The 25,492-nt window shown below is 30.5% G+C and overlaps 1 protein-coding gene across 4 annotated transcripts in view; it reads right to left on the reverse strand.

The window, feature by feature from the left end:
• Positions 1-2,172: 2,172 nt before the first annotated feature.
• Positions 2,173-25,492, reverse strand: part of LOC18598944 (insulin-degrading enzyme-like 1, peroxisomal) — an 85,125-nt gene continuing 61,805 nt past the window's right edge. For 2 of the 4 annotated variants that reach the window (XM_088806218.1, XM_088806220.1), the window contains exons 15-28: positions 16,785-16,887; positions 16,403-16,498; positions 16,127-16,316; positions 15,959-16,020; positions 15,326-15,430; positions 14,412-14,458; positions 12,995-13,157; positions 12,408-12,609; positions 7,346-7,554; positions 4,806-4,930; positions 4,453-4,504; positions 4,168-4,254; positions 2,854-2,976; positions 2,173-2,655 (exon numbers count right to left, since the gene is read on the reverse strand). In XM_088806218.1, coding sequence (XP_088662344.1) covers positions 2,404-2,655; positions 2,854-2,976; positions 4,168-4,254; positions 4,453-4,504; positions 4,806-4,930; positions 7,346-7,554; positions 12,408-12,609; positions 12,995-13,157; positions 14,412-14,458; positions 15,326-15,430; positions 15,959-16,020; positions 16,127-16,316; positions 16,403-16,498; positions 16,785-16,887 — 1,816 coding nt within the window. In that variant the 3' untranslated portion in view covers positions 2,173-2,403. The remainder of the gene's footprint in view (positions 2,656-2,853; positions 2,977-4,167; positions 4,255-4,452; positions 4,505-4,805; positions 4,931-7,345; positions 7,555-12,407; positions 12,610-12,994; positions 13,158-14,411; positions 14,459-15,325; positions 15,431-15,958; positions 16,021-16,126; positions 16,317-16,402; positions 16,499-16,784; positions 16,888-25,492) is intronic. The other 2 variants (XM_088806219.1, XM_088806221.1) reach the window with 2 other exon arrangements.

Below are 25,492 nucleotides of genomic sequence, written 5' to 3' on the forward strand. Positions count from 1 at the left end.
TTCAATAAATTGAGTTGTTAACCTAAAGTCTCAAGCTATCTACATGTCTCTATCAAGATGCTCATAAAAATATCTATCTCAATTAATTCACTATATATCTATGTAAATTCATTTGAAGACAAATTCATTAAGTTTGTGTTTTAATTTTGGCTACATGCAGCACATAGTTATATGTCTATCTTATATGCAAATCAAATCACCTAATCAACTAAGTGATATTGAACACATGCTATTCTATTGATGGCCTAATCTAAACTCCCGTTGTCAAGTTTTATTTAGATATCCAAATCAATCTAATTAGTGATCAAGAAATTAGAAGCATTAAATACAAAATTGGAATTAACAACTCATATTCCATTGAAAATAAGCAAAAGAGAAATTAAAAATCCAAATTACATGTTGAGTTCAACCATAATACTAGAAAAGGTAAATTACTTCATAATATCCATAGAAAACACCATCCAAAGAAGATTAACCATTAATCCAAGTCAAAAAAAAAAGAAAAAAACAAAAGTAGAGAGAGAAACTAAGAATTGAAGCCTTTAAATCTCAAATCTTCCTTGAATTCTCTTATTTTCATGCTTTACTTTTAACCTTTTTTTGTCCAGAATAGTTGCTCTCTATCTCCCCTCGAAAAGCTCTAAAAAAGGCCCTTTAAATACTCCTAAAAAAAACCCTAGAATTAAAATCCTGTAAAAACACATTTTTGGAAACACATCCAACACTATGACCTTAGTCACACTGCGGCACCATACCCTCAAGTGATGATTGGGAGCATGGATCATCACTAACGCCATGGCGCTCCAATCTCTAGTTTACTATGGTGCTCTACTGCCTCTTGGCATCGCAGCCTTGAGCAAGTCAAGGCCGTAGCCTTCACCTACACACGTTGCCTTGTGTAGAAACTACAACAATCTAGTCTCTTCCAATGTTATTTACACCTCAATCTTACCTGAACTAAGTAAAGTGGTAAACATGAAAGTTGTAGCCCTGTCTATTATCTTTCAATAGCTTAAGAATCACGTCTATTGGGTTTCTGTAGCAAAAGTTATGCTTAAAATACTTCAACATATGCAAATAAAGCTATCACATATTTGCACGGATTATCATCAAATAAAGCCATTTCATAAAATTTCTTACAAAAACAATAAAAGATATAAGTAATAACTAAACTTAAAGTAACTTAAAGAAATATAACATAAAATTAAACTAAAATAACTTAAATTAAATTACCCAAGATGCATTTAACTTTGTTAAGAAAATTACTAAAATATTAAAATTTTGGACCTAGAATCTCAAAGACTTAGCTACTTAAGTCCAAAATATGACCAAATAACTCTATATAATAAAGTTATATAGTCCTTTATTGGAAAATCAAGGTAATGTATGTAGGTCAAGGGGACCAAACCATGCCGAACCATCATAAATATTTGTATTTTGTCAATGTCTCTTTACCCTCTCTTTTCTTGGTGTCTTTTTGCCTTAGCAAGTTTTAAACTCTCGTTTTTAACTTCCTTCAAAAGTTTTTTCAACTTTAGGAGTTTCCTTCAGATTTTTTAAAAAAGTGCTATTCACCTCTCTTTAAAACTCCATTGAGACCAACAACACTTTTGTTCGTTTGTTGTATTTTTTTCTTGTTTTCATTGTTTGTATTACAAATTATACTCTAGCATGCATGGACGGTCATCAAATATTTTTCATCTTTTTCATTAATATAATCTCCTTTCGATTGAGAAAAAAAAAGTATGTGTATGCATAAATTAAGGCTTCCCATAGAAAAAAAAAGGGGTTTCCTTATCATGTTCATGAACATAGGCTTTTGTGGATATATGAAAAGATAAGACACATTATGTGTCCAAAAAAGGGATTCTTCTAGCATGTGTAAAACATTGATATTTTTTTTCCTAAGCATGTGAAAGCATAGACTAATCGTTAGGGAAAAATGTTCCTTTAGCATAAGCTTTTGTATATGTGAAGGAGCATGGACTGTGTAGACCCAATGTGGAGGAACTTATAGTCATTTGGCATGTGCTCAAGCTCACCATACAAGATTTACTCCTTTGACATGAGTGAGAATGTTCTTGGTTATCAAAAAACATGGATTGATTTGCCACTATTGCATTTTAAATATGGTTAGCCTAATCCTTGAAAGGTATGTAAACAACTCGATAATTAACGACTAAGTGTAGCCATAAGCATAAAATTGGCATTTCATGTTACAAAGATGTTTGTGTGGACGGGGAGTCGATAAGATGTGAAAATATATACATGCATACATACATATATATATATATATATATATATATATATATATATATCTTGCCAAACATTATTTCTGTTTTGAGTTGTTGATCAGCAGGGGGGTTGGCTCCGAATCCATCTAATCCCTTCTTCTTAATTTACTTATAGCTTCATATGACTAAAGCTTCCTTTAAACGAACCATAATGAGGTTGTGATCTTCTAAAACTCAAGATATCATCAATTCGAAGGGAATGCAGTTGAAGTGGTTCACTTTTCTCTGATCTGTATTCAGATAGATGCTTCTTTCCGTATACACGCACACTTAGTGTCTTCTTTCGATGTGAACCAACTTTTATATATTCATTGAAAAAATCAATGAATTCTTGTTGTGTAACCTGTCTTAATGCTTCAACCTGCTCAAATACAAATTGTAAGATCATACAACTATTTTTTAGTTAAAATATTTATATCATGTATCAAAACTTTCATCTTAATTAGCCTCTGAATCACCTACATGTATTTTGTTCCTGACAATGTCACGTACAGTAAAAGTGAAACGGATTTTGTTCATTCTTTTACTTATAAGTAAAAATCTAAAGAGAGTTACTTACCTCGGCTTCTCTCCTATCAAACTTGAGGGTGCCATTGATAATCTCCCGCCAGTAAAATCCAGATTCTTCCCGTAGGTTCTTGTGCTTCTCCAGTTTCATATCAATCAATGCATTTACATTTCTCTATACAGTAAGTTAAAAAGAAAAAGTTAGTAACCTAAAATCATAAGAATTTGAGAGAAATATTTGATGCATTAATCAAGTACATTTACTCGAAAAATAAATATTCAACTGTCCAAAGCTTTCCTTCCAAACTTAGCAAATTCATGACAAATAACATATATAAATGTTAAATAAATGCTAAATTCGCATATGACCGTTCTAAACCACATGTAAACTAATTCCCAGATCTCATATATGGAAGATAGAACACCACATAATTAAATAATGTAACATACCTGTTAGAGCTATTAAAATCATTGTTAATTACAAATGGAAGCTAGGACAAATTCCTAAGTTAGGGCTAAGGTCTTTCTCTTCACTCTCCTCCTTTAGACAGCTCTTAATGGATAAAATCCATGCATTAGGAGTGAAGTGGAGACCAAGCCATATTTACATAAAACCCTGATAGGATCCTTCATCATGGGTTCCATTGGATTGAGGCCTATATAAAACGTCTACCACACTGGCTCAAATGAGATGCATAAAATCTGGACCACTCTAACTTAATTAGACTTACTTACATGTTTCCATTAAGACTAAATCAAAATTTCAATTAATGGCAACTCACGTTTATGGAAAATTCTAACAGTTTTTGCTTTTTCATGAATAGAGAACAAAACATTTAGCTGTTATGAATAAAGAAAGAATGATTTCCTTCATATGGAAACTTTATGTGAATTATGTTTAACTTCTTAACTATTGACTTAATTTATGCATAGTTCTAAACATATCACAATTAAAAAGGATAAAACTTAAGAAATGCAATAACAAATTCTCAAACATGAGAAAACCAATAATAAGAACACATTCACATGTAATTTGGCAGTTCATTTTCCTTTTTCTAATTTAAAATATATTTACAATTTTTGCCCTGAATTATACTTACCATATATCCTACAAGTTGTTTCGTACTTATATCTGAAAAAAATTAACTACATATTGATATTTAGACTTTAAAATATCAGAAAACAAAAGAGCTACCTGTTCTCTTTTTTCTGCTTAAGATACCATATTCACAAATTATTACCTTAATTAGACTTCTTCGATGTAGGCTAGAGCCGATTTTTTTACCTTTGTTATGTTCGTTAAAACAATGTCCACTACATATAGAGAAAACAATCATTATGTGCAATTGAAAATTTTCCATCTTACCCTAAATTCATCGTTGGTCATTTCATTAATTTTGTTCTCAAACATCTCGAGGAATGCCTCAACCCTCGAATCAATGTCTCTTGGATTCTGTTAAAAATGCCCAAGCTCTTTAGAAGATGAATTAAAAAATTAAGCAATGTAATTAAGGCAATAAGTTAATTACAAGGGTCCCCCCTCTCATTTTCATCCATCCAAGTTTAAAGCAATACAAAATATAGGATGAGAAAGCTACTACCAAAAACTCATGTATAAACAAACAAAATTAAAAAGGACCACACTACGTACCTTCACTGTAGATTGAATAAGGAATACCACTCCATGAATTCCAAAATCAATCCTAATGAGAGAAAATTAGTAAAACGAAAGATAAACTTCTTGCTTCTCAAATTGAATATATATAAATATATATATACATATATATATATATTTATATTAAAGATTTCCCAAAATTATATTTGTAGGCCATTTTTAAATGCAAATAACTCCGTGTCTTTTTTTTAACTTTTTGATAATAGTAACTATTGAACATCAAATTCAATTGCATAAAAACATGTATTATCAACTTTAACATAGTAAAATGAAAAATGAAAGTCAAATCGGAGTATAACATTCATGTATGATTACATTTATTCTTATACCTTCTATAGAAATCATTTATGTACCCAAGTTGCTCAATAGAACTAAGCTGATGATAGGCTGGTTCCTTTGCAATAAGGCAAAAAAGCTGAAGTTTCACATTCAATATAAAATCATCTCGATGAACCTAACATCCAAACACTATTCACATTAAAATTGCATGAAAAGTTAGATAAAATGGTAGCCTTACCTTAAAACAAATAAAAAAACACAAACAATATATAGGAGATTGAATAAGGGAAATGGGGCAAGTATAGATTAAGTAAAGATAATGATCTAATAAAATAATCTAACTTAAAGTTCGTTAGTTGCAAGCGGTGTATAATTCCACAATTAATATACGTCACATATATATAAGCGTCAATTCATTTTTTTTCCTTGATTTACAGCTATATAACCATGGATATATTGAGGCTGAAAAAATTAGACTTTCTTTGCTTATCACTAAGGGTTTGTGTTTTGTTTTTCCTATCTTTCTTATGCAAAAGTTGTTATAAAGTATAATTAAGTAAACGATGATCAAAAACAAAATCATATTTAGTTAATTAAAAATGTAAAGATGGTTTTCTTAGTACATATCATGAAACCCATCGCACCTTGAATCACAAAAAGAAGTCTCTTTCATATATCTTATCATTTTATAAGTTATGAATTATTTTCCTATCATTCCACGAGTTGAAATTGAGATTTTTGGGTACAGAGTTCGGAACGCAGACAAGTGTAGTTAAAATGTGATACTAATCATATAAAAGTAATTTTATTAAAATGTATATAAAGTTAAATCATGTATTTTGTTATCTCTAGATTTATCGACAGTCAGGTGACCTGCTAGGTTCATGGGTAGGAATGTCAATGAATAAGGTATCCGCTAATTTTGAAATACCCGAATTCGAACCCAATTAATAAATGGGATACTTGAACCCTACAATTACTCAAATATTTTTTAAATTTATCATCCTAACTCGAACCATAATACATACTCACTACTCGATAATTATTTGAATCTATTTAAAAACTCAATTATGTAAAAAAATTATTAAAATACTTTTCATGGATACCCAATTATCCGAATTCATACCTGTCTCTATATATAATAATATTTTTATCCATATTCCATATAATTTACTAATAATTAAATTTATAAAAGTACACAAACAATAAAATTTAAATTTAAATAATCAAAAACAAATATCTCAAATATCAACTTAAATAACTAAAAACAAATATCCAAACAACAACTTAGACAACATTACAAGTTTAATTAAATATATGGGTTTATTCTTAATTACATGAAATTAAAAAAAATAGTTAGATTTGAAAACTGTTCTAATCTCACAACTTTTCTTTAGGTATATATTTTATAAGTTTATATAAATAAAGGTAGACGTATTATAATTAATAATTTTATAAGTTATAATTTTTGTAACGTTAATACAAAATAGAAAGTAAATATGTTTATATTTAAAGTATATATTTAAAAACTATATATATTAGTAAATATATTTTTTATAAATTAACACAATATATAGAGTATATATATTAAAAGATATTGCAAGTTAATTAATAATCATAGCTTCATAAATTAATTTAATTAACAATATTGGTTTGTTTTTAATTATATGAAATTAAAAAAAATATAATCGGGTTCGGGTATTGGGTACCTAAGGGGTGGTAATTGAATCCTACCTGAACCCAATGCGGGTAGTAAAATTACTATCCAAACCTTACCCAAACTCGACTATAGAGAATCCTAATCTTATAAAACTAGGTCGAATACCTACAAGTACCCTGTAATAGGGTACCCATTGCTATCCTTAGTCACGAGCCTACCCCAACTTAAATCAAGCGTTGGATCCCTACCCAAGTTGGGGACATTATTATACGAATAAAATTAATTTGACTGAATTTAAATTCTAAAATATATTTAAAATATTAAATATTTAATTTCATTCCAAATGCTTTTTTTTTTTCGTTTCTATAAGTAAAGGTAGGTGACAAAAGTAACAATTAAATGTAGTCTTAGTTTTCACAATTAATTAAAAGAAATATACTATTTCATAAAGTTGTTATTTATTATGCCCCATTTGTGAGAGTTTCAATTAATTAACTCTAAGTTAAGCTTGAAGCTATACTATTCTTATTTTTATTGCCATTTTTCACTATTCTTAGAATCTCTTAAGAAAGGGTTTTTTTTTCTTTACGGTAGCATTCAAAAATATGCACATAAAGTAAGATCTTCTTTAGACTTTAATTTTATTTTATTTTTTTGTGTTTATGTAAATTCGGAGGTAAGGTTATGTCCCCCTCCCATATGTACGTTCTTATTTTCTTTATTAACAAAACATTAACAGGGTAGCTGAGCTTTGCGAGAATATTCTAGCATAAAAGAAAAAAAAAACTCTAAGTTAAGCTTAAAGCTAAATTTTAAAGGTCCATAGCAATAAGAGACAAGAAAGCTAAGAATATGTTATAGGAAATGTTAAACTTTGATAATTTAGTAGTAACTAGAAGGGATCAAAATTATATAGATATATATAATTACCTGAATATAATGGAGTAGGGCGGAATTCTCATTATTTGGATTTAGGCCCTGAATAGAGTAGAGGTAACTCACGCCTCTTCCAAATTTAACAACTTCATTTGTAAGATGTAAGGATGGAAATAATGGTTGGCATTTAGGGTTTGAACCTCCAAAGAAAATGGATTCAACATGTTGAATTATCGAAATCGCTTCATCACGTTCCATGTTTCCTAATTAACAAGCAAAAATTAATGTCAAAACCAACAATGTGATTATATATATATATTGAAAGAACAGTGTGATTATATCAATATACAGGCACATCCGTAGTGTATATATTTTCCAAATTCAATATATTATGAAGACTCTTATTAAAACATGATTCATAAACTACCACTCACACACATTGGAATTAACTGTTTAGTTTTTGGTTTGTTACTTGGGGGTTTTGTATTCTTGGAACATTTTATAAATCTCCATTGGCTGAAAAAAAACCATAAATCATGAAATTGTTTAAAAAGCTTAGAGGTATCAATGGGCTGAGTTGGGGCATTGTTTTTTTTTTTTTTTAGATCTGAGCCTGATTCAATTAACTTATTTTTATTAATAAATATTATTTTTTATTATATTTAATTTTTTAAAATATATTAAAAAATTAAAATATTGATATAAAATATTATTTTATTATTTTAATAATAATATAACAATTAAATTGGCAGGTCAATTTGGGCTTGAACTTGGCTTTAGAAAGCATAAATTTGGGTCATCATTCTTCTCTAGGAAGATGGGATGATAAGGCTATCAGAGAACTGGTGAGTGATAGACAGATTTTAAGGATCCTATTATAGATGGGAGATCCACGTTGGCTAGGTAGCTTGTATTCCATCTTTGTGGACAACCTTAGCAAGAGAACACCATGATCAGCGATCAAGGGAGCGCTTGAAGAGTTTGTCAGGGTCATCAATGAGTTTGTTTCTAAATGAAGTCTATAAGATAAGGTAGCGTTTGGTATGAGAAAAATTGTAGCACATTCTCTGTAATGTGTTTAATTAAATTACATTACAGTATTTGTTTTTACAACAAACCATTACAATGTAAGATTACAATACAATCAGATAGTATTGCATTTTACAATATTTTTAAAAATATTTTTACCTTTCAACTTTGTTATTTTGTTAAAAACATTTTCAATGTTATAATTTGTTTTTTATATAGATTTCAGGAGATGTCTTTTTATTATTCTCATTAGTCATGGTGACTGTAATAAAATTTATATTACTTTTTAAAAGAAAAAATTAAGATAATATATATAATATAAAAAATTATATTAAAAAATAAAAATAAAATATATAAGGTTATAATAAGAAATAAAAAAATATATATGACATTAAAAATATATTTAAGATATCACATTATAAAAAAATTAATAATAAAAAAATACAAATATATTAAACTTACATTTTAATAAATAGGAGTAATTTTAAAAATTGACATTACATTCTTAGTAAAGTATTTGTAAACCAAAGCAATATCATCTTTTTTGCATTTTAATCATTATTTTGCTTATATACTAAACACTGCAATGTTATCTTCCTTACAATCACATTACTAACAATCATATTACTTGTAATCACATTACATTATAAAATATCAAAACGCCACCTAAGGGAGCAGCAAACTTTGCATTTGTGAGGTACACAGAAAAGCATAAACTAGAGAATGCAATCAAATGGGTTAACCACTAGTGGATCGATGGAAGACGTCTCATAATTAAGAGAAATGAACCACTAAAGAACAATGCAAATGGTGCGAGAATGAGCACTAAGGAAGAACCAAGATGGAAACAAAGCACTTAAAGGAATGATGGTCAAACTTTCAAGGAGGTTATTGTAAGAAAGAACCAAAAAGGTTATGGTTGTAAAGGGGAGGTAAAAGATCTAATAAGAAGAGAGAAAGGTCTTGAGAAGGCCTAAAGGCTATGGTGGGTAAAGAAAAAATTGAAGGGAAATAAGAACAAAAGCAAACACATCAAGTAGATGAGCAAAAGAAGGATCAAAAGATTGTTAATGTCCAAGCAACCATCCCAGATGAAGAGATGGAATGGGTGAGTTGCAGTGCAATGGGGAGCTTTAAGAAAAAGATAGCATGAAATGTGATGCAAACGAAGCTAGCTAATGAAGGGATTGATGTTTGGGTAAGTATACTAGAAGGCTCGATAGTTCTCCTAACATTGGAGGAATAAGGAATGATGAAAACAATCTTAGAGTGCTATATGGAACTTTTTGAGGTTTGGTTGAAGTTAATGGTTCTAGTAGCTTATGCAAGTTGAGAAAGAGAAATTGGCATTTGGGTTAGATTGTGTGAAATCCCTTTACAAGTTTGGCACTCACTACCTTCAAAGTCATTGCAAAATTGTTGGAGAAAATTCATTGGAGTTGATAAAAGCACCTATAAATTAGAGAGGTTTGATCAAGCACTCGTGCCTGTTAAGGTTAAAAGTAGAGCAAACCATCCTAGTAAGGTGAGTGTAGAGGTTAAAGGTCAAGTGTTCAACATCCTAGTAACTATAATGGGGATGGAAAGGAATTGTGGGTTGGAATGCTATTTTAAAGGTAAGGAAATCGTTCAATCTGTGGAAGAGAATAAGCATGTAGAGATGGGTCATAGTAGTGATGATGGAAAGGAAAGAAAAAGGCAGAAAGTGTCATTGAATAGAGGGCACAAGGAATAAGACAACCTAAAGATCAAATATTGTCAAGCGAGAAAAATAGAGGGTCTAGAGATTTTTGCAAAAAAGCTCAAAGGAGTATATAGAAGTAAAGGGACAAAAGACAATGGGCATCAACAAGTGTTCTCAAAAGATGTGGTCTATAGGCTACCAAACATTGATAGAAACAAGGGATGGTACTGAAGAAGAGAAAAAGCATGGAGAAAGAGGGATACAAGAACAGAGAAAAGCTAACTCACCAAGTTTAATACTGAAAAAAGGGAGAAGAAAGAAGATAATTTTGGAATAGAGAAAGAGAGTCAAGATAGAAAGTTGTTGGGAATGACAAAACACTATGAATAGAAGTCAATGGAGGAAACTAGAGAAGAGTCAAGTTAGGAATATAAAATGGCAAAGAAAAGGGCCTTGAAGTCAAGTCTTGTGGGGCTCAATGGTAATGAACAAAGAAAGGACAAAAGTCCACATAGGTTGAATTATGGGGTTTGGAGCTCAGAGATGAGAAACCCATGCACAATAAAGGGCATAGAATTAAGCCTATGCACAGATAAGAGCAATGTGGAACGTAGGTTGAAGGAAGATGATGTGGGCTTTTTAAGGGTTAGAAAGAAATTTGAAGGCAAGGCTTAGAGTAATGACCTAATCAATGGATCAGATGAGATGAAAAAATGGCTTAAGGGTAATGCTCAAGTTAAAACAAAAAACGGCCTCGCATAGGGAACGCCATTAAAATGAGAAAGTAGAGGAAAAAATCAAATGGAAAAAGGAAAGAACGATGAAAGTGATCAAAAGAGTGAGACTGAGATGAGAGAAAAACAAAAAGAAGGGTATCCGAGGAAGAAATAGAGGAAAGTAGAGAAAATAAGGAAATTTGTATTCGGGAATATGAGTGAGATGAAGGTGATAATGATCGATTGTACAGAAAAGTTGAAGAGGAACGAGGGAAGATTAAGTTACTTAAGAGTAAGAGGGGGAAAAAGTAGTGCTACTAGGTATTTGCTAGTGATGGTAAGTGAACAAAAATGCAGAAGTTGAAGTGGGGGAGAAATAGAATGAAAGCAAGAAGGGATATTTGATGAGTGGAACAACATCTTCAAGAGCGAGGTCAAGCAACAGTAGAAAGAAACAAAGAAGGATGAAGAACGAAGAACAAGTGGGATAATGTAGCATAAGGAAGAGTGGAATTGGTGAAGGCTATGAGTCAAATGCAAAAATTAGTAAATGAAACTTGGTACTCATAAAAGAGGTAGAAGAGATTTGGGAATTGAGTAAAAAGTTATGAATAAATTTCTTAAAAAACAAAAAGGAGGTGATATCACGAATTATTGAGTTGGATTCAAAAAATGGGAGTTAAAGAAGGTTGTTAGTTCAAGATGAGTAGCTGTGCCTTGTCCTGGATGACAAGTACAAGGGTGGCGGCCCATGGAAGATGTTCACTTAGAGCTTTTGTTAAAAAAAGGTGCCTTTTGGCTTTGATGATCTATTTTTGATTAGAAAATACCCTTATGAGTTAAAAAGTTTCCCCTTTTTTGCACTTTCTTTAATTTGCTATTTATATGGTTTGGTTAATGTTGTGGGGTTGTGAATTTCTGTTTGGTTTTTTGTTTATTAGCTGAGTTTAGGGTTCGACATACCCTATCGATGATTTGGCCTTTTGTATGGTTAGAGGAAAAAGTGGGACAACCTGCAAGTTAGATCATAGAGGAATTTTGGTGTGGTTAAATCTTCAAAGAGTTTGGCAAGTTGAGAAAAGCATTTGGAAACTAAAGAAGACAACGGGAGAGAAGACAATGGTGTTGGCATAGTAGTGCAATCAAGCTTCTTTTGTGCTTCTTTAAGTTGTTGTTGGGTTTTGTTCTAGGTGTAGTTTTTTCAGTAGCTTCGGTTCGTTTTCTTTATCTTTTGATCATCATATTTAGGTCTTCACTAGTCCTTTGGAAAGGTTTTCTGTTTTTTGAGCTATGAAGGAATTTTACAAGGATGTGCATTTGATTGGTGCTGCCAATTGCTTTTTCAGCAGCCACTTTGTTTTTGCAAGTGTTTAAGCTTATGTTTCACCAAAGCTAGATTTTTTATGCCCACAAAGTCTTAGACTAACACAGTTCAAGACTTATTATGACATACTAACTTATATAGGTCAATAATAAAATCTGTTTTTCAAAAAAAAAATTCAGGTCGTCTCATGGACAATTCTAATAAAGCTTTAACTTATTTTTTTTAGAGAAATTATATATATGTGTGTGTGTGTGTGTCTGTGCACATACACATATGTATAATATAATAAAATATAATATAAAATTTTTGTTTGATTTCTTCCTTTTATATTAATGCAACATGGGAAAGAAACATAGAACGAACCTGCTATGAAACACTCCAAAAGAACCCTCGAGAACATAATAGGAGTAAATTTGACAAGGTCTTCTACTTCCAAATGAGGTAAAACATCAAGTTTCTCCTTCCAAGGCCACCTTATATCCCTCAATATTAATGAGCAGTACTCTATAGCCAGCAGAGAGGGATTTTCATATTTGAAGTTGTTAATGCCCTTTGTTGTCATTTCCTGATAAAGAGAAGAAACAACATGAAAGGTACAAAACAAAAGGTTATAAACACATACAGTTAATACTTGCCATAATGATGATACTTTTCATATCAGATGTTTTATTAGCTACGAAGCCAAGAAGTTAATTTCTGTTTTTTTTTTTATGTGAATTTGCAACCATGGTCAACACCAATCTGGAGCAGTTAAGTTGAAACGTGCTGAAAGCTCTGCAAACCTTAATTGGCTTTAAAGTTAGTCAAAATTTTGGAATTTCCAAAGTTGCTGGATAGGCATGTCTAGATAGTTATGGACTCATTCAAAAGATACTGCACCATGAAATGACTACCTAAACGACTATGTAAGGTAGCTCAACATAGATACGCATAAGTAGCGATTTACGAACCCAACAATCAAGCCAATCCATTGGAATTTTGAGTTCAACCTCTCTTGCCTCAAACCACCTGAATGGAACCCATTTTGGTAGCCAGCACCAATGTAGGAGCCGCAGCCAAAACCAAGCATCTATTGGGAAGACACCCAAGACCCGTTTGACTTCAGTGATTACTCTGACCAAAATGACTTCTTCATTAATGAGCTAAGATGGGGCCCAATCAAACACTCAAAGAAACAATTCAAATAAAGATACCAATTAATAAATAAGATATTGAACCTTACAAATACTCTAATATTATTTAAATTTATTATCTTAATCTGAATCTTAATATATAATCACTATCTGATAATTACCTGAATCCATTTAAAAAATTGATTATATAAAAAAAATTATTAAAATGTTCTTTATGGGTACTTAATTATTCGAACTAGCATATATACTCATATCTATATATAATAATATTTTCATCCGTATTTCATATAATTTATTGATAATTAAATTTACAAAAGCACACAAACAATGAAATTTAAATTTAAATAATCAAAAACAAATATCTCAAATATCAACTTAAATAATTAAAACAAATATCCAAACAACAACTTAAACAACATTACAAATTTAATTAACTATATGAATTTGTCCTTAATTACATGCAATTAAAAAAATAATTAAGTTTCAAAACTATTCTAATATCACAACTTCTCTTTAAGTATATATCTTATAAGTTTACATAAATAGAGATATATATATTATTATTAATAATTTTATAAGTTATCATTTTTATAACGTTAATATAAAATAAAAAGTAAATATATTTATATTTAAAGTAGATATACTAAAAGCCTATAATATAATAGTAATTATATTCATTACAAATTAACACAATATATAACATATATGTATTAAAAAATATTACAAATTAATTAACAATCATAATTTCATGAATTAATTTAATTAATAATATAAATTTATCTTTAATTATATAAAATTAAAAAAAATTAATCAAATTTAGATATCGAGTACTTAAAAAGTGATACTCGATCTCGATACAAGTAATAAAATTATTATTCAAATCCTACCGAACATGATTATAGAGTATCCTAATTTTATATAACTAAGTTAGATAATCACAAACACCCATTGCCATTGCCATAGCCAATTCTAGCCAAGCATCTTGTAATGCTTCTCAACCAAACACTATGAACCAAAACATTCCCGTTGAACAATAAATTTATGGTCTCCCATCGAAATTGGCTTGAACATTTAGGATATGATTTTACTCCAACAGCAAATAAATCTCATCTTGACCTCCTAAATGACAGCGCTTAAGGAAATTTTTAGATTAAAATATTTTGAATTAAGTGTATCAGTGTGATTAAGTATGTTAATTGTGACATGTTAAATATGCGTGCTTGGCCTGTCTTACATTAAATGGCATGACGTTTGTCTTTTTGTTGTACTCCACAAACGAGCCTTCATCAAAAGACAAGAAAAGCGCATCAAGAGAAGTGTCACCTTGACAATTGTGCCATGTAAAAAAATTGTACTATAAGACGAAATTTACTTGCTTTTAATATTTATTTTAGAATCTACTTTATTAAATATACAAGCTTTTTCTTTATGTCTTGTCGAGTTACTTTCGCCCATATAATGAATAGTAACATTGTGTCCTTGTGTAACTCTTGAGTGCTTATATAAGGAAATTCCTTCTTTATGTAAGAGGCACCTCTTAATTTTCTAAGTTTGTAAGAATTCTTATGAAATATAAAAAGTATATGCTTCTAAATTTCTCTCTTTTGTATACTATCTCCTACAATTAGTGACTTAGTATAAAACTATCGCTCACACTTAACAAAAATGTCATGAGTTATATACTTTATAATTGTTCTTTCGATAAATCTTTTACATCAAAATTTTATAAAATTAATTATTGATCGTTATATCACTACAGACTTAGTTTTGTAGCTAAGTTGATCATATCCTGTTACTGTAGCACGACGTCATAGTGCCATAAAAATTTGATCTTAATTAGATAGTGTTGTCAAGAAAGTGCTTGAGAATTTGAAATCGGCTAGAATACATTGATTTATGTTTAGTGCTAGCTTACGATTTACCGTGTTTGTAACGCCGATTAATGTCATATTTGATTGTCGATCCTGGCTTCTATAATTAATTGAATAAAATATTTCTTGGTTTCTTACCTTTCCTAATTCTTCTTTTTTTCATTTATGATTTATTTGTTTTATTTTGAATTCATATATCATTAACAGGGAAAAGTGAAGGAATAAAAGGAGAGAAATCATGAGATTATATAAAGATGGCTAAAATTTCAATCATTACCTTGGTTATAGAAAACTTGTCGGGTTTCGCTTCAAAATTTGCGATCTTATCAACGACAGTTTCCAGCAGAGTGTTCAACTTGTCATTATAACCAAACACTGTCACCTATATATAGAAGAAAACCACTAAGTTAGGAACATACAACATATTAGAAAATATATAAGAAATGATGCATACTAATTCTACATTCCTTGGACATGTGCATGCACAAACACATCTAGAGAATGAGCAAGAAATTAGTTTACTTTAGTAATTTTTAATAATAAAATAGTCTTAGATCATAATTTTCAAATTAAGGAGTGATTCGAGCACCTATCCTGCTAAATTTTGCACATTTACATGTAGCTTGTAGGATGTGATGATATCATATAATTTTATTCTCCTTTCTTCAAAATCTTGCATAATAATATACTTGAATATTTAATTTAATATTATAAATACATATATATATTTCAACTCAAATAGTTAGATTCACATCTTTCTTTTTCCAAATAATAAAAAATATTGTCAATATTACCACCATACGTTGAGATTTTATATAAAATATCCTGAATTAAATCGAGGCTTTACCAAATACCAATAGCTACGCCTATATTACAACTGTGAAATGGAAAATGAGCGGAGCAAAATTACCTCAAAACCTCTATCTGTGCGTGATATAGAATAATGAAGGCCAGCAATTCCAGCGTAGTAAGCTGAAGCATAGAGGATAAGACAAGGCTTTTGTCAAGAATGGGGACGGAGCTTTTGAGTGTTGAGAAAAGAGCAAGAAACCAAAACTGCATAAGACTAGTAATTTACCGTGTTCATTCAAGTAATCCCGCAATAACTGTACAAAAATGTTGCCAAGAACTTCAGCTCGAGGAGATTTTCTAACTTGGGGACAGTTGAATTCTATTTTAACAAATGCCTTAGGCACGGAGAACATTGTGTCTTGCTTGTACCAGAGCTTTGAATAGGATGACTTTCTTAACAAAACTGGAAACTTGACCTGCTCGATGGGATCCATCTAAAGATTAATTTATTGCTCTATCAGAGTGACTGGAGTTGGGATCGATAAAGACGATTACAACAAACCTTTTCTTGCGCAACCTTAAGAGACAAGTTTGTGGGTATGAACTTATTTGGTGCTGGTAGCTGCAAATTATCACTTGGAGCTGATGACATCCATTTCTGCAATCAAATTAAAAGTTCAATCAAGGACATTTCTCTTAATGAAATTAAATTAGCAGACACCGGTAGAACCAAAGTGATGACGAGTGGTGAGAGCCGTTATTCCTCAATTTTTAATTATTATTATTATTATTATTATATATATTTTTTAATTATCTGTTAGTCATTTCTTATGCAAAATTCTGAATTCATTACTATTATTAAAGAATTTTTTTTAAACAAATTACTAGAGACTTAATTATAAAAAATATAGATAACAATATAATGGGTAAGATCAACAGCAAACCTGAATCATCAAAGTAGTGATTTTTTCAACGGAATATGCAGTACCATACCACGGCTCAACCTTCTCTGTGTCTCCTTTAAATTTCTTTGACTCCCAGAAGATTCTGTTAAACAGAGGGCGTACTAGATAAAAAAAAAAAAAAAACTGGTTCTCTTGTGAATTTATTGAACTATTTTGCTTTGTCCTCTTTGCCCTTATTTTATATGTCAGTCTTTAGAACTCCTCAAGGGATGATTAAAAGGATAGACTCATTATAAAGATCTTTCTTCTGTGTTTGTGTGTGTGTGTTGGGGGGTGTTGGCTTTTTATTTTATTTTGGTGATTCAAAATTTAATGTGTCCATAAAGAGGGATGATCCTTAATTGTAGAAAGACATGTCTCTTTGATAATTAAAAGAATATATATTTTTACTTAATGAATAGATGTGTCTGTATAATAAAGAGATACGTTGGTGATGTTTTATTATCCATAACTACCCATTCCCTCATTGTTGAAAAGCACTTTTCATCTTTAATATCTTTAATTTCATGAATTCTCCTAATCCCCTCTTTCTCAAAAGATTATTCTAAGCATTTTGTGTTTACAAAAATTCTATTCTACTACATTCTAAAATTCCTTCAAGAGCAGTTGAGAGATTTACGAGTTTGCTAGATTTTCTATTTAAGTATATATTAGAAGATCTTTGAGTGGTTCGTTGTATTTTAGGACTAGGACAATATCAATTGCTATTTGCACCAAGGTAAGGAAATGAATATTTAGGACTAGGACAATATCAATTGCTATTTGCACCAAAGGTAAGGAAAGGAATCTACTCTGAAGTCAGTGCCTTCCATAGCATGCCTTGAATCGGTTTTCACATTTAAAACTCTTTCTTATTTCTTTTTGTTGTTAACTGTTAAGTCTCTATTTTCTTTTATAATTGGGGGACGGAGGATTCGAACTCTACTCTTAAGGCCAGGGGGATTATGCACCAACTAATGAGCCAAATGCTCGGGTGCTATTAAGTTAAGTCTCTATTATTTCTCTGTGTGTTCTTCTTCATTTATTTCAAGTATAGATTCCAACAATTTCCAAGTAGATTTGTTTTTTGCATTTAAAAAAATGGTTTCTATTGGAAAACAAATTTCTGCAAAGCTAGAGAAATTCTCCAAGCAAAACTTTCGTAGATGGTAGAATCAAATGAGTTATTGGTTAACAACCTTAGAACTTCATTCTATTATCTCCAATCCTATTGTTCTTCAAATGAAAATCCCGGTCTTGTTGATCCTTCAAATCAAAACTTTGGTTCTAACTTAACTAAGAACACAAGCACACAAACACAATTAGATAAGGATTGTCTTTGTCATGGTCGTATATTGTCTACTTTGTCTAGTAATTTTTACAATATTTTCTGCACTACAAAAATTACATGTGAATTGCGGGAAGTATTAGATAAGAATTATGATAAAGAGCTTGAAGGTCTTGATAACTACATTATAGGGAAATATATGGACTTCAAAATGACTGATAATAAATTTGTTGTGGAACAAGCACAACTTTTTCAATTTCTTATTAATGAGTTAAACCAAAGAAAAGTTGAAATGCGTGAAAAATTTCATGTAAGTGCTTTGCTTGAAAAACTTCTTCCAAAATCGAAATCTTATACTTTATCCTTAAAATACAAGTGTGATACTTTGACTATGGACAATTTAATTGTTTCTTTTCAAATTGAAGAAAAACAGAGAGACAAGGATAAATTGTCCTATGAGTTTGAGGACAAAGTAAACATTGTATAAAGGAAAAATTCAAACTCGAAAAAAAGAAGTTTCCAAAAGATAATTTTTGTAAACAACCATCTAGTGTTAACAAAAAAAAAAAGAGATGTTGCTTTGTTTGTGGAAAACTGGGTCATCTAGAAAGAGTTTGTCAACTTCATAAAGGCTAGAAAATATTTGAGACATCAGTCTCATAAGTCAATGTTGTGACTAGTGAGAATGACAAATGACTTGTTTCAAACATTCCTGTGGTCAATTTAATGTGTGAATCTACCGATTGGTGGATTGATATTAGTGCTAATATCCATGTTTGTGCTGACCAATCCATATTTTTAAAATATTAAGTCATTGATGAAAAATACATGAACATGAGTAATTCTACAATTGCACAAGTGAAAGGAGAAGAAGGATAGATTTATTATAGACTTTTGGGAATACCTTATCTCTTCATAAAGTGCAACATGTGCTCGACATTAGAAAGAACTTGATTAGTGGCTCTCTTCTTATTAGATATGGTTATAAATTATTGTTTGAGTCCAATAATGTTGTAATAAGTAGAAATGAGTCTTTTGTCTATAAAGGATATGTGTCCGAGGGTTTTTTCAAGTTAAATGTATTGAATGTTGTTTGTTATGGTAATGAAAGTAATAATAGTTTCTCTCGTCATAATATTGTTTTTGTTTCTAATGTATGGCACAGTTGTTTAGGGGATATTAATAATACATCCATTAAGAAAATGATGAATTTGGATCTTATACTCAAATCTAACATAAAAATACATGAAAAATGTGAAATTTTCGTTCAATCTAAATTACCTAAAAAATCTTTTAAATCTGTAACCAGAAAATCTACAATCTCAGAGTTAATACATAGCGATGCTTGTGACATTTAAGTTTACTTTATGAATGATAAGAGATACTTTATTATTTTTATAGATGATTTTTTAAAATATTGTTATATCTTTTCAATTAGAATAAAAGATGAGGCTTTAGTTATGTATATTGCATATAAAATAAAGTTGAAAATCAAAAGGAAAAAGAATCAAAATTCTTCATTCAAATAAGGGAAGAGAATATGATTCTATAGAGTTTTCAAACTTCTGTAATGAGAATATAATTATCCATCAAGTATCCCCCCCTTACACACCCTAATCAAACGGTGTGGTAAAGAGGAAAAATTGAACTTTATTGAATATGGTAAATTGCATGCTCCGAAGTTTCGGACTATCAAAAAACTTATGGAATGAAGCACTCTTATCTACATGTCACATTCTAAATAGAGTTCCTCAAAAGAAATTAGACAAAACTCCATATGAATTATGGAAAAAGAGAAAACCCAATTTAAATTATTTAAGAATGTAAGAGTGCTTGGCAAAAGTGAAAATTAAAAGGAAAAACTGAGACCTAAAACTATTGATAGAGTTCTTGTGGGTTATTCCCAAGATAGTGTCACCTCTAAATGACTGATATAAGTGTCAACACTATCATAGAATCGAGAGATGTATTTTTTGAGGATATTTTACCTTTGAAAATTAAAGTGAATAAATCAATATCTTTTAAATGCACTCCAATTTTGGTTGAGCAAGCGGAAGGAGATATAATCAATATGAAAGGTCCTAGAAGAAGCAAAAGAGTGAAGGTAGAGAAAAATTTTGAAAACAATTTTTATACCTATCTAATGGAAGATGATCCTTGAACATACAAGGAGGCCACATCATTTGTAGACTTCTTTTCGGAAAGATGCCATAAATGTTGAAATGGATTCTTTAATAAATAGTAAAACTTGGGTTCTAACCGAATTGCCTAAGAGGTGTAAACCTATTGGCTGTAAGTGAATATTTAAAAAGAAACTTCAACTAGAGGGGTCCATAGAAAAATTCAAGGCAAGATTAGTTGCAAAAGATTATTCTTAAAATGAGGGGTTTGACTATTTTGACAGTTATTTTCCAATAGCAAAAATGACGACAATTCGAGTGCTTATAGCTTTGGCATGCATGTATAAGTTGAAAGTCCATCAAATGGACGTTAAAACCACATTTCTAAACGGTTAGTTAGAAAAAGAAATATATATGGAACAACCGAGGGATTTGTCATACTGAGTCAAGAGCATTAGATTCGTAAACTAATGAAATCTTTAGATGGATTAAAGTAAGCCTCAAAGCAATGGCATGAAAAATTTGATCAAGTCATCTTGTCAATTGAATTTTTGATAAAGGACTTTGATAAATGTGTCTATATTAAATTTACAAACCTTGGGTGTGTCATATTATGTTTGTCTGTTGATGATTCTTTGATAGCAATATGAGTATTATTAAAGAGACAAGATATTTCTTGTTGAATAACTTTGACATGAAAGATTTAGGAAAGGCAGATGTTATTTTGGAAGTAAGGATTTTATGAAGTCCTACGGGTATTACAATTACACAATCACATTATATCGAGAAAATATTGAAGAAATTCAATAAATATAATTGTAAACATGTGAGTACGCCTTATGACCCAAATGTAAGACTAAAGAGAAATGTTGGAAAGCTTATTTCTCAATTGTTATACTGTCAAATTATTGGTACACTCATATATATTTCAAATCCTATGAGACTTGATATAACACAAGTAATGGGAAGGTTAAGTAGAATACCAGTAATCTTGATATAAATCATTGGATAGCATTGGAAAGGATACTGAGATTTCTAAAGAAGGTTATATCATTGCGTATACACTATTCAAGTTATCTCGCTGTGCTCGAAGGCAACAGTGATGTAAATTGGATATTTGACTTAGATGAAACTAAAGCTACCACAGGATATGTTTTCATATTAGGTGGAGCTGCTGTTGCATGGAAATCTTCCAAGCAAACATGTATTTCTCGGTCCTCCATGGAATCTCAAATGATAGCTCTAAGTGCGACGACACAACAAACGAAATGGCTTAAACATTTATTAATAGATATTCTAATTATTGAAAGACCAATTACTACGATCTGCCTTCATTGTGATAATCAAGTGACTATTGCGAAATGTAAACAAAAGAACTGAAATAAGCAAAAGAGACATTTGTGTTTGAGGCAAAAATCAATTATAAGTTTAATTAAAAAAAGGAGTAATCACATTGGATTACATTCTTTTTTCAAAGAATATTGTGGATTCGTTAACAGAAGGAATAACTAAAAGCAAGTTATTGAATATTCAAGACGATGGGACTAGAGCCCATTAATTAGAAATTATTAACAGTGGTAGCCTAACCTTTCTGATTGAAGATTCAAAAAAGAAGGTTCAATGTGATAAAAACAAATTGTTTGTGTCATAACGTGCGAGTTTGGAAACCCAACTGTTATACATGGAATGGAGTCACTACCAATCTTTTTTGTCAAATTGCCATTGGCCTCCTATTTGAGTATCTTTCTTTAAAATGTTACTTTAAGCTTAATCTAAGTTCATTTTAACAAAATAGGCTCCGATCTACGAAACAATTTTGGAGTTCAGGAGTATGGGTACGTTCGGGAAAGGTATTAGCACCCTCACGACACTCATTCAAAGAATGGTACCAATTAATTATGTGTTATCCTTACTTTGCCTTAATTCTTGATTTTTATCCTATTTCCCTTAATCACAATTTATTATTCCGTTTTTTATTTTATTTGCAACCTAAAGTCCATTATTCGGTTTTATGGATGTGATGTGCACATGATGTAATTATGAAATGCATGGTATAAATTTCAATAAAATGTCAAATGAAAATATTTTATTGGGAATATTTCTCAAATCCACCTATTATATTGGTGGGGTTAAGAGACACTCTCTCACTTGGGAATTACTCAGAAAAACACGCCTTTGCAAGCTTATCAAGCAAATTCCATCATCAATATAATCATTTGCGGGTAAAAGCATTTTCATGTAATACAGACCCTAATATGAGTAGAGACTTTCTATTGAAAAACATTCTCTAAGCCTTCTCATTACATTGGTGGGATTTAAAGATATTCTTTCACTTAGGGAATTTTCAAAGCGAATTAGCCTTTGCAATCTTCTTGAAAAGTCCCATCATCGGTGCTTCAACTCGCATACAAAATATATCTACATGGAAGCTAATGACATTTGAATAATGCAATGATGGAACGCGATAGCCTATGAATTTCAATATTAATCATTATTTATACCATATTGTTCATTATTATTATTATTTATCATTTTACTATTTCTTTTTTTCATTTCTATTTTATGCTTTTTTTCATTTTATTAATATCCCTTTTTATCAATATTTTAAAGAAATATTTATTTGGATTAAATTATTGAGATTTAAGATTAAAACCCTCCCATCATACTAGTGGAGTTTAAATCAAATCCCTCATCTAAGAAAATTAACTCGAGATTGCAACTTTTTGCGTCTCGAATAAAAATTCCATCTTTGCTATAATCCAAATAATATATTCTTGTACTATTTGATGCCTTATTTTTGCTTAGAATATAAATACTCTATATTTTATTTTTATTTTTTTTAGATATGAATATTTTATGTTTCTAACAATTTTCTTTATTTTTATTTACCAATTTAAGATATTACTTGGATTAATAAATATTGAGACTTAAAACTAAAATCCTCCCATCATATTATTGGAGTTTTAGTCAAATCTCTCAATAAAGACAATTAACCCAAAATTGCAATTTTTAAGGTTCTGAGTAAAAATTCTATCTTCGGTATAACCCATATAATATATTTTTGTTATATTATTATCATATGTATTCCTAAAAATGAAATATTCTATTATTTTGAATTTTTTAAAAGCCTAAATATTCTGTATCTTTTTTATGAGCATCATCCTTAAGATTTTCCTTTTTCATAGTGTTAACTAATTTGAAATATTACTTAAAAGTAAAACTACATGTTTATACATTTTTTATATATACCTATATATATTTTAGATTGCTAAATATTTCGTGAAAAAAACTTTACATAGTCGAAATATAAGCAAATAAACACCAAACATATATAAAATAAACTAAAACCAAACAAACCAAGCCCAATCGTAAGTCAAACCAAATCAAAGGATGGTCTATTACCTAGCTTCAGCTTTGTCTGACCCAAGATTCAACAAGGCCTTCAGGTAGGCTAATGGGTTAGGCTGATTCCAATAGATGGTGGTGGGCTTTTGGAAATGTGGGCTTTGAGTTAGCCTGATTCTAGTAGATGACAGTGGGCTCAGTATGACTTGGCCCAAAGTTGGCCTACTCCAAAAATCGCCGACCCCTTTCCCTTGCAATGCACAGTTTGGTGCTTATACAGTAGCTCTTAAACACCCAAAACGACGTCGTTAGATATATTCTAACCCTAGGTATAAAGCAGTTATCTCTTTATTTAGATTTCTCTTTTTCTCTAACCCTAGCTCTCTCTTGAGTGACGCCCTTAACTCCTTCTTTTTCTTACGGTAACCGAACTCTTATCTCCATTCACCACCACATAAACACCGCTTTATTGCGGACCAACATTTCCCTAGCCTTGATTTGACCACTGAACCCTCCCAAAATCAAGCTCTATTCTCTAAAAAAAAACTACTCTTCGAACATTGATTGATCCCCAAATATCACCCACGAATCAAAGAAAACTGAATCCTAGATCCACACACATTTTTTGTATTTTGATTTTTTGATCTTGTGGTTTGAGGTTGGTGGATTTGGGGTTTAGGATTTCATTTTTTTTGCCAATAGTTTTCTCAACTCGTAGAGTTTTTCTTTTCACTATTGCAACTGGGGGTTTTTTTTTTCTATTGGGTTTTCTTGTAGTTTGCAAGCTGGTGGTTGTATTTTTTTTTATTGCAAGGTTTCTTTTAAAACCCAAAGAGAGACCTTTTTCTTTTGATTTTTTGGGTTCTTATAGAACCTGTTTGTTCATTTTTTGGATAAAGGAGAAGGGGTAATCATATGTTTTAGGCTAAAGGTGGGTTAGCGAGAAAGTCGGGGGTTGCTTTAGGCAGCAGAGAGGTGGTAGCCTCCTGGCAGGTTACCAAAATTTTTCTTTTTTTATTTTTTATTTTTTGAAAATTTTAATATTTTAGATTTAGGGTTCGTTAAGCTTTGGGCTTTAATAGTTCAAAGGTTCAATGTGGAATTGGACTTAAGATGTTTTTGGATTAAAAAGATCCAATCCAATTAGATTCACATCTGATTTGATTCATTGTTAAATAAATAAAGGTTAATAAATAAAATAAAAAGAAATGCCTTAAATTGACTTTACAATTTAACGCTTTGAAGAAGTATTAGTTTTTAAGAGTTTTATAATCTCATACTCAATGTAGCTATTAGGAAGAGCACGTGCTTCGTAGCAAATTATGCAAGATATGCTCCTATTACACATGTACTTGAAGAACTTACTTATTTGAGTGCCGTTGTGGGGCTGTAACCTATAAGATTGGGTTTTTTTCTAGAGTACTCAAGAAGCAAGATACAAGCGTAAGGTTATCTAAACGCAATCTCATTTAGAACTCAATATAAATATCGTACGATGTGTATGATGAATTGAAGCTTGGATTAGAAGATCCCAGTTCAAGATGCAAGTTCACTATTATTCTTCTGAATGAATTTTCTCATATTAAGTGAGGTTCAAGTTCACAAGACACCTTCACCGAATGCATTGTAAAATATTGTTTCTATATTCTTTAAATTTCGAATCATGCCAGGGATTGTTGGCTTTTTATTTTAGTTTGGTGATTCAAAATTTAATGTGTTTATGAAGATGTATGACCTTTATTGTAGAAAGACATGTCTATTTGATAATTAGAAGGATACATTTGTTCATTTCATGAATAGATGTATTCGTGTAATGAAGCGACACGTTAGTGATATGTCATTATTTATAAATACCCACCCTTCATCGTTGAAAATCACTTTTCATCTCTAGTATTTGACTTCAGGAATTCTCTTGTCAAAAGATCGTTCTAAGCATTCTGTGTTTACAAAAACTC

This window comes from Theobroma cacao, chromosome 5 (assembly GCF_053813885.1).
Source record: "Theobroma cacao isolate CCN51 chromosome 5, ASM5381388v1, whole genome shotgun sequence".
Taxonomy (NCBI): domain Eukaryota; kingdom Viridiplantae; phylum Streptophyta; class Magnoliopsida; order Malvales; family Malvaceae; genus Theobroma; species Theobroma cacao.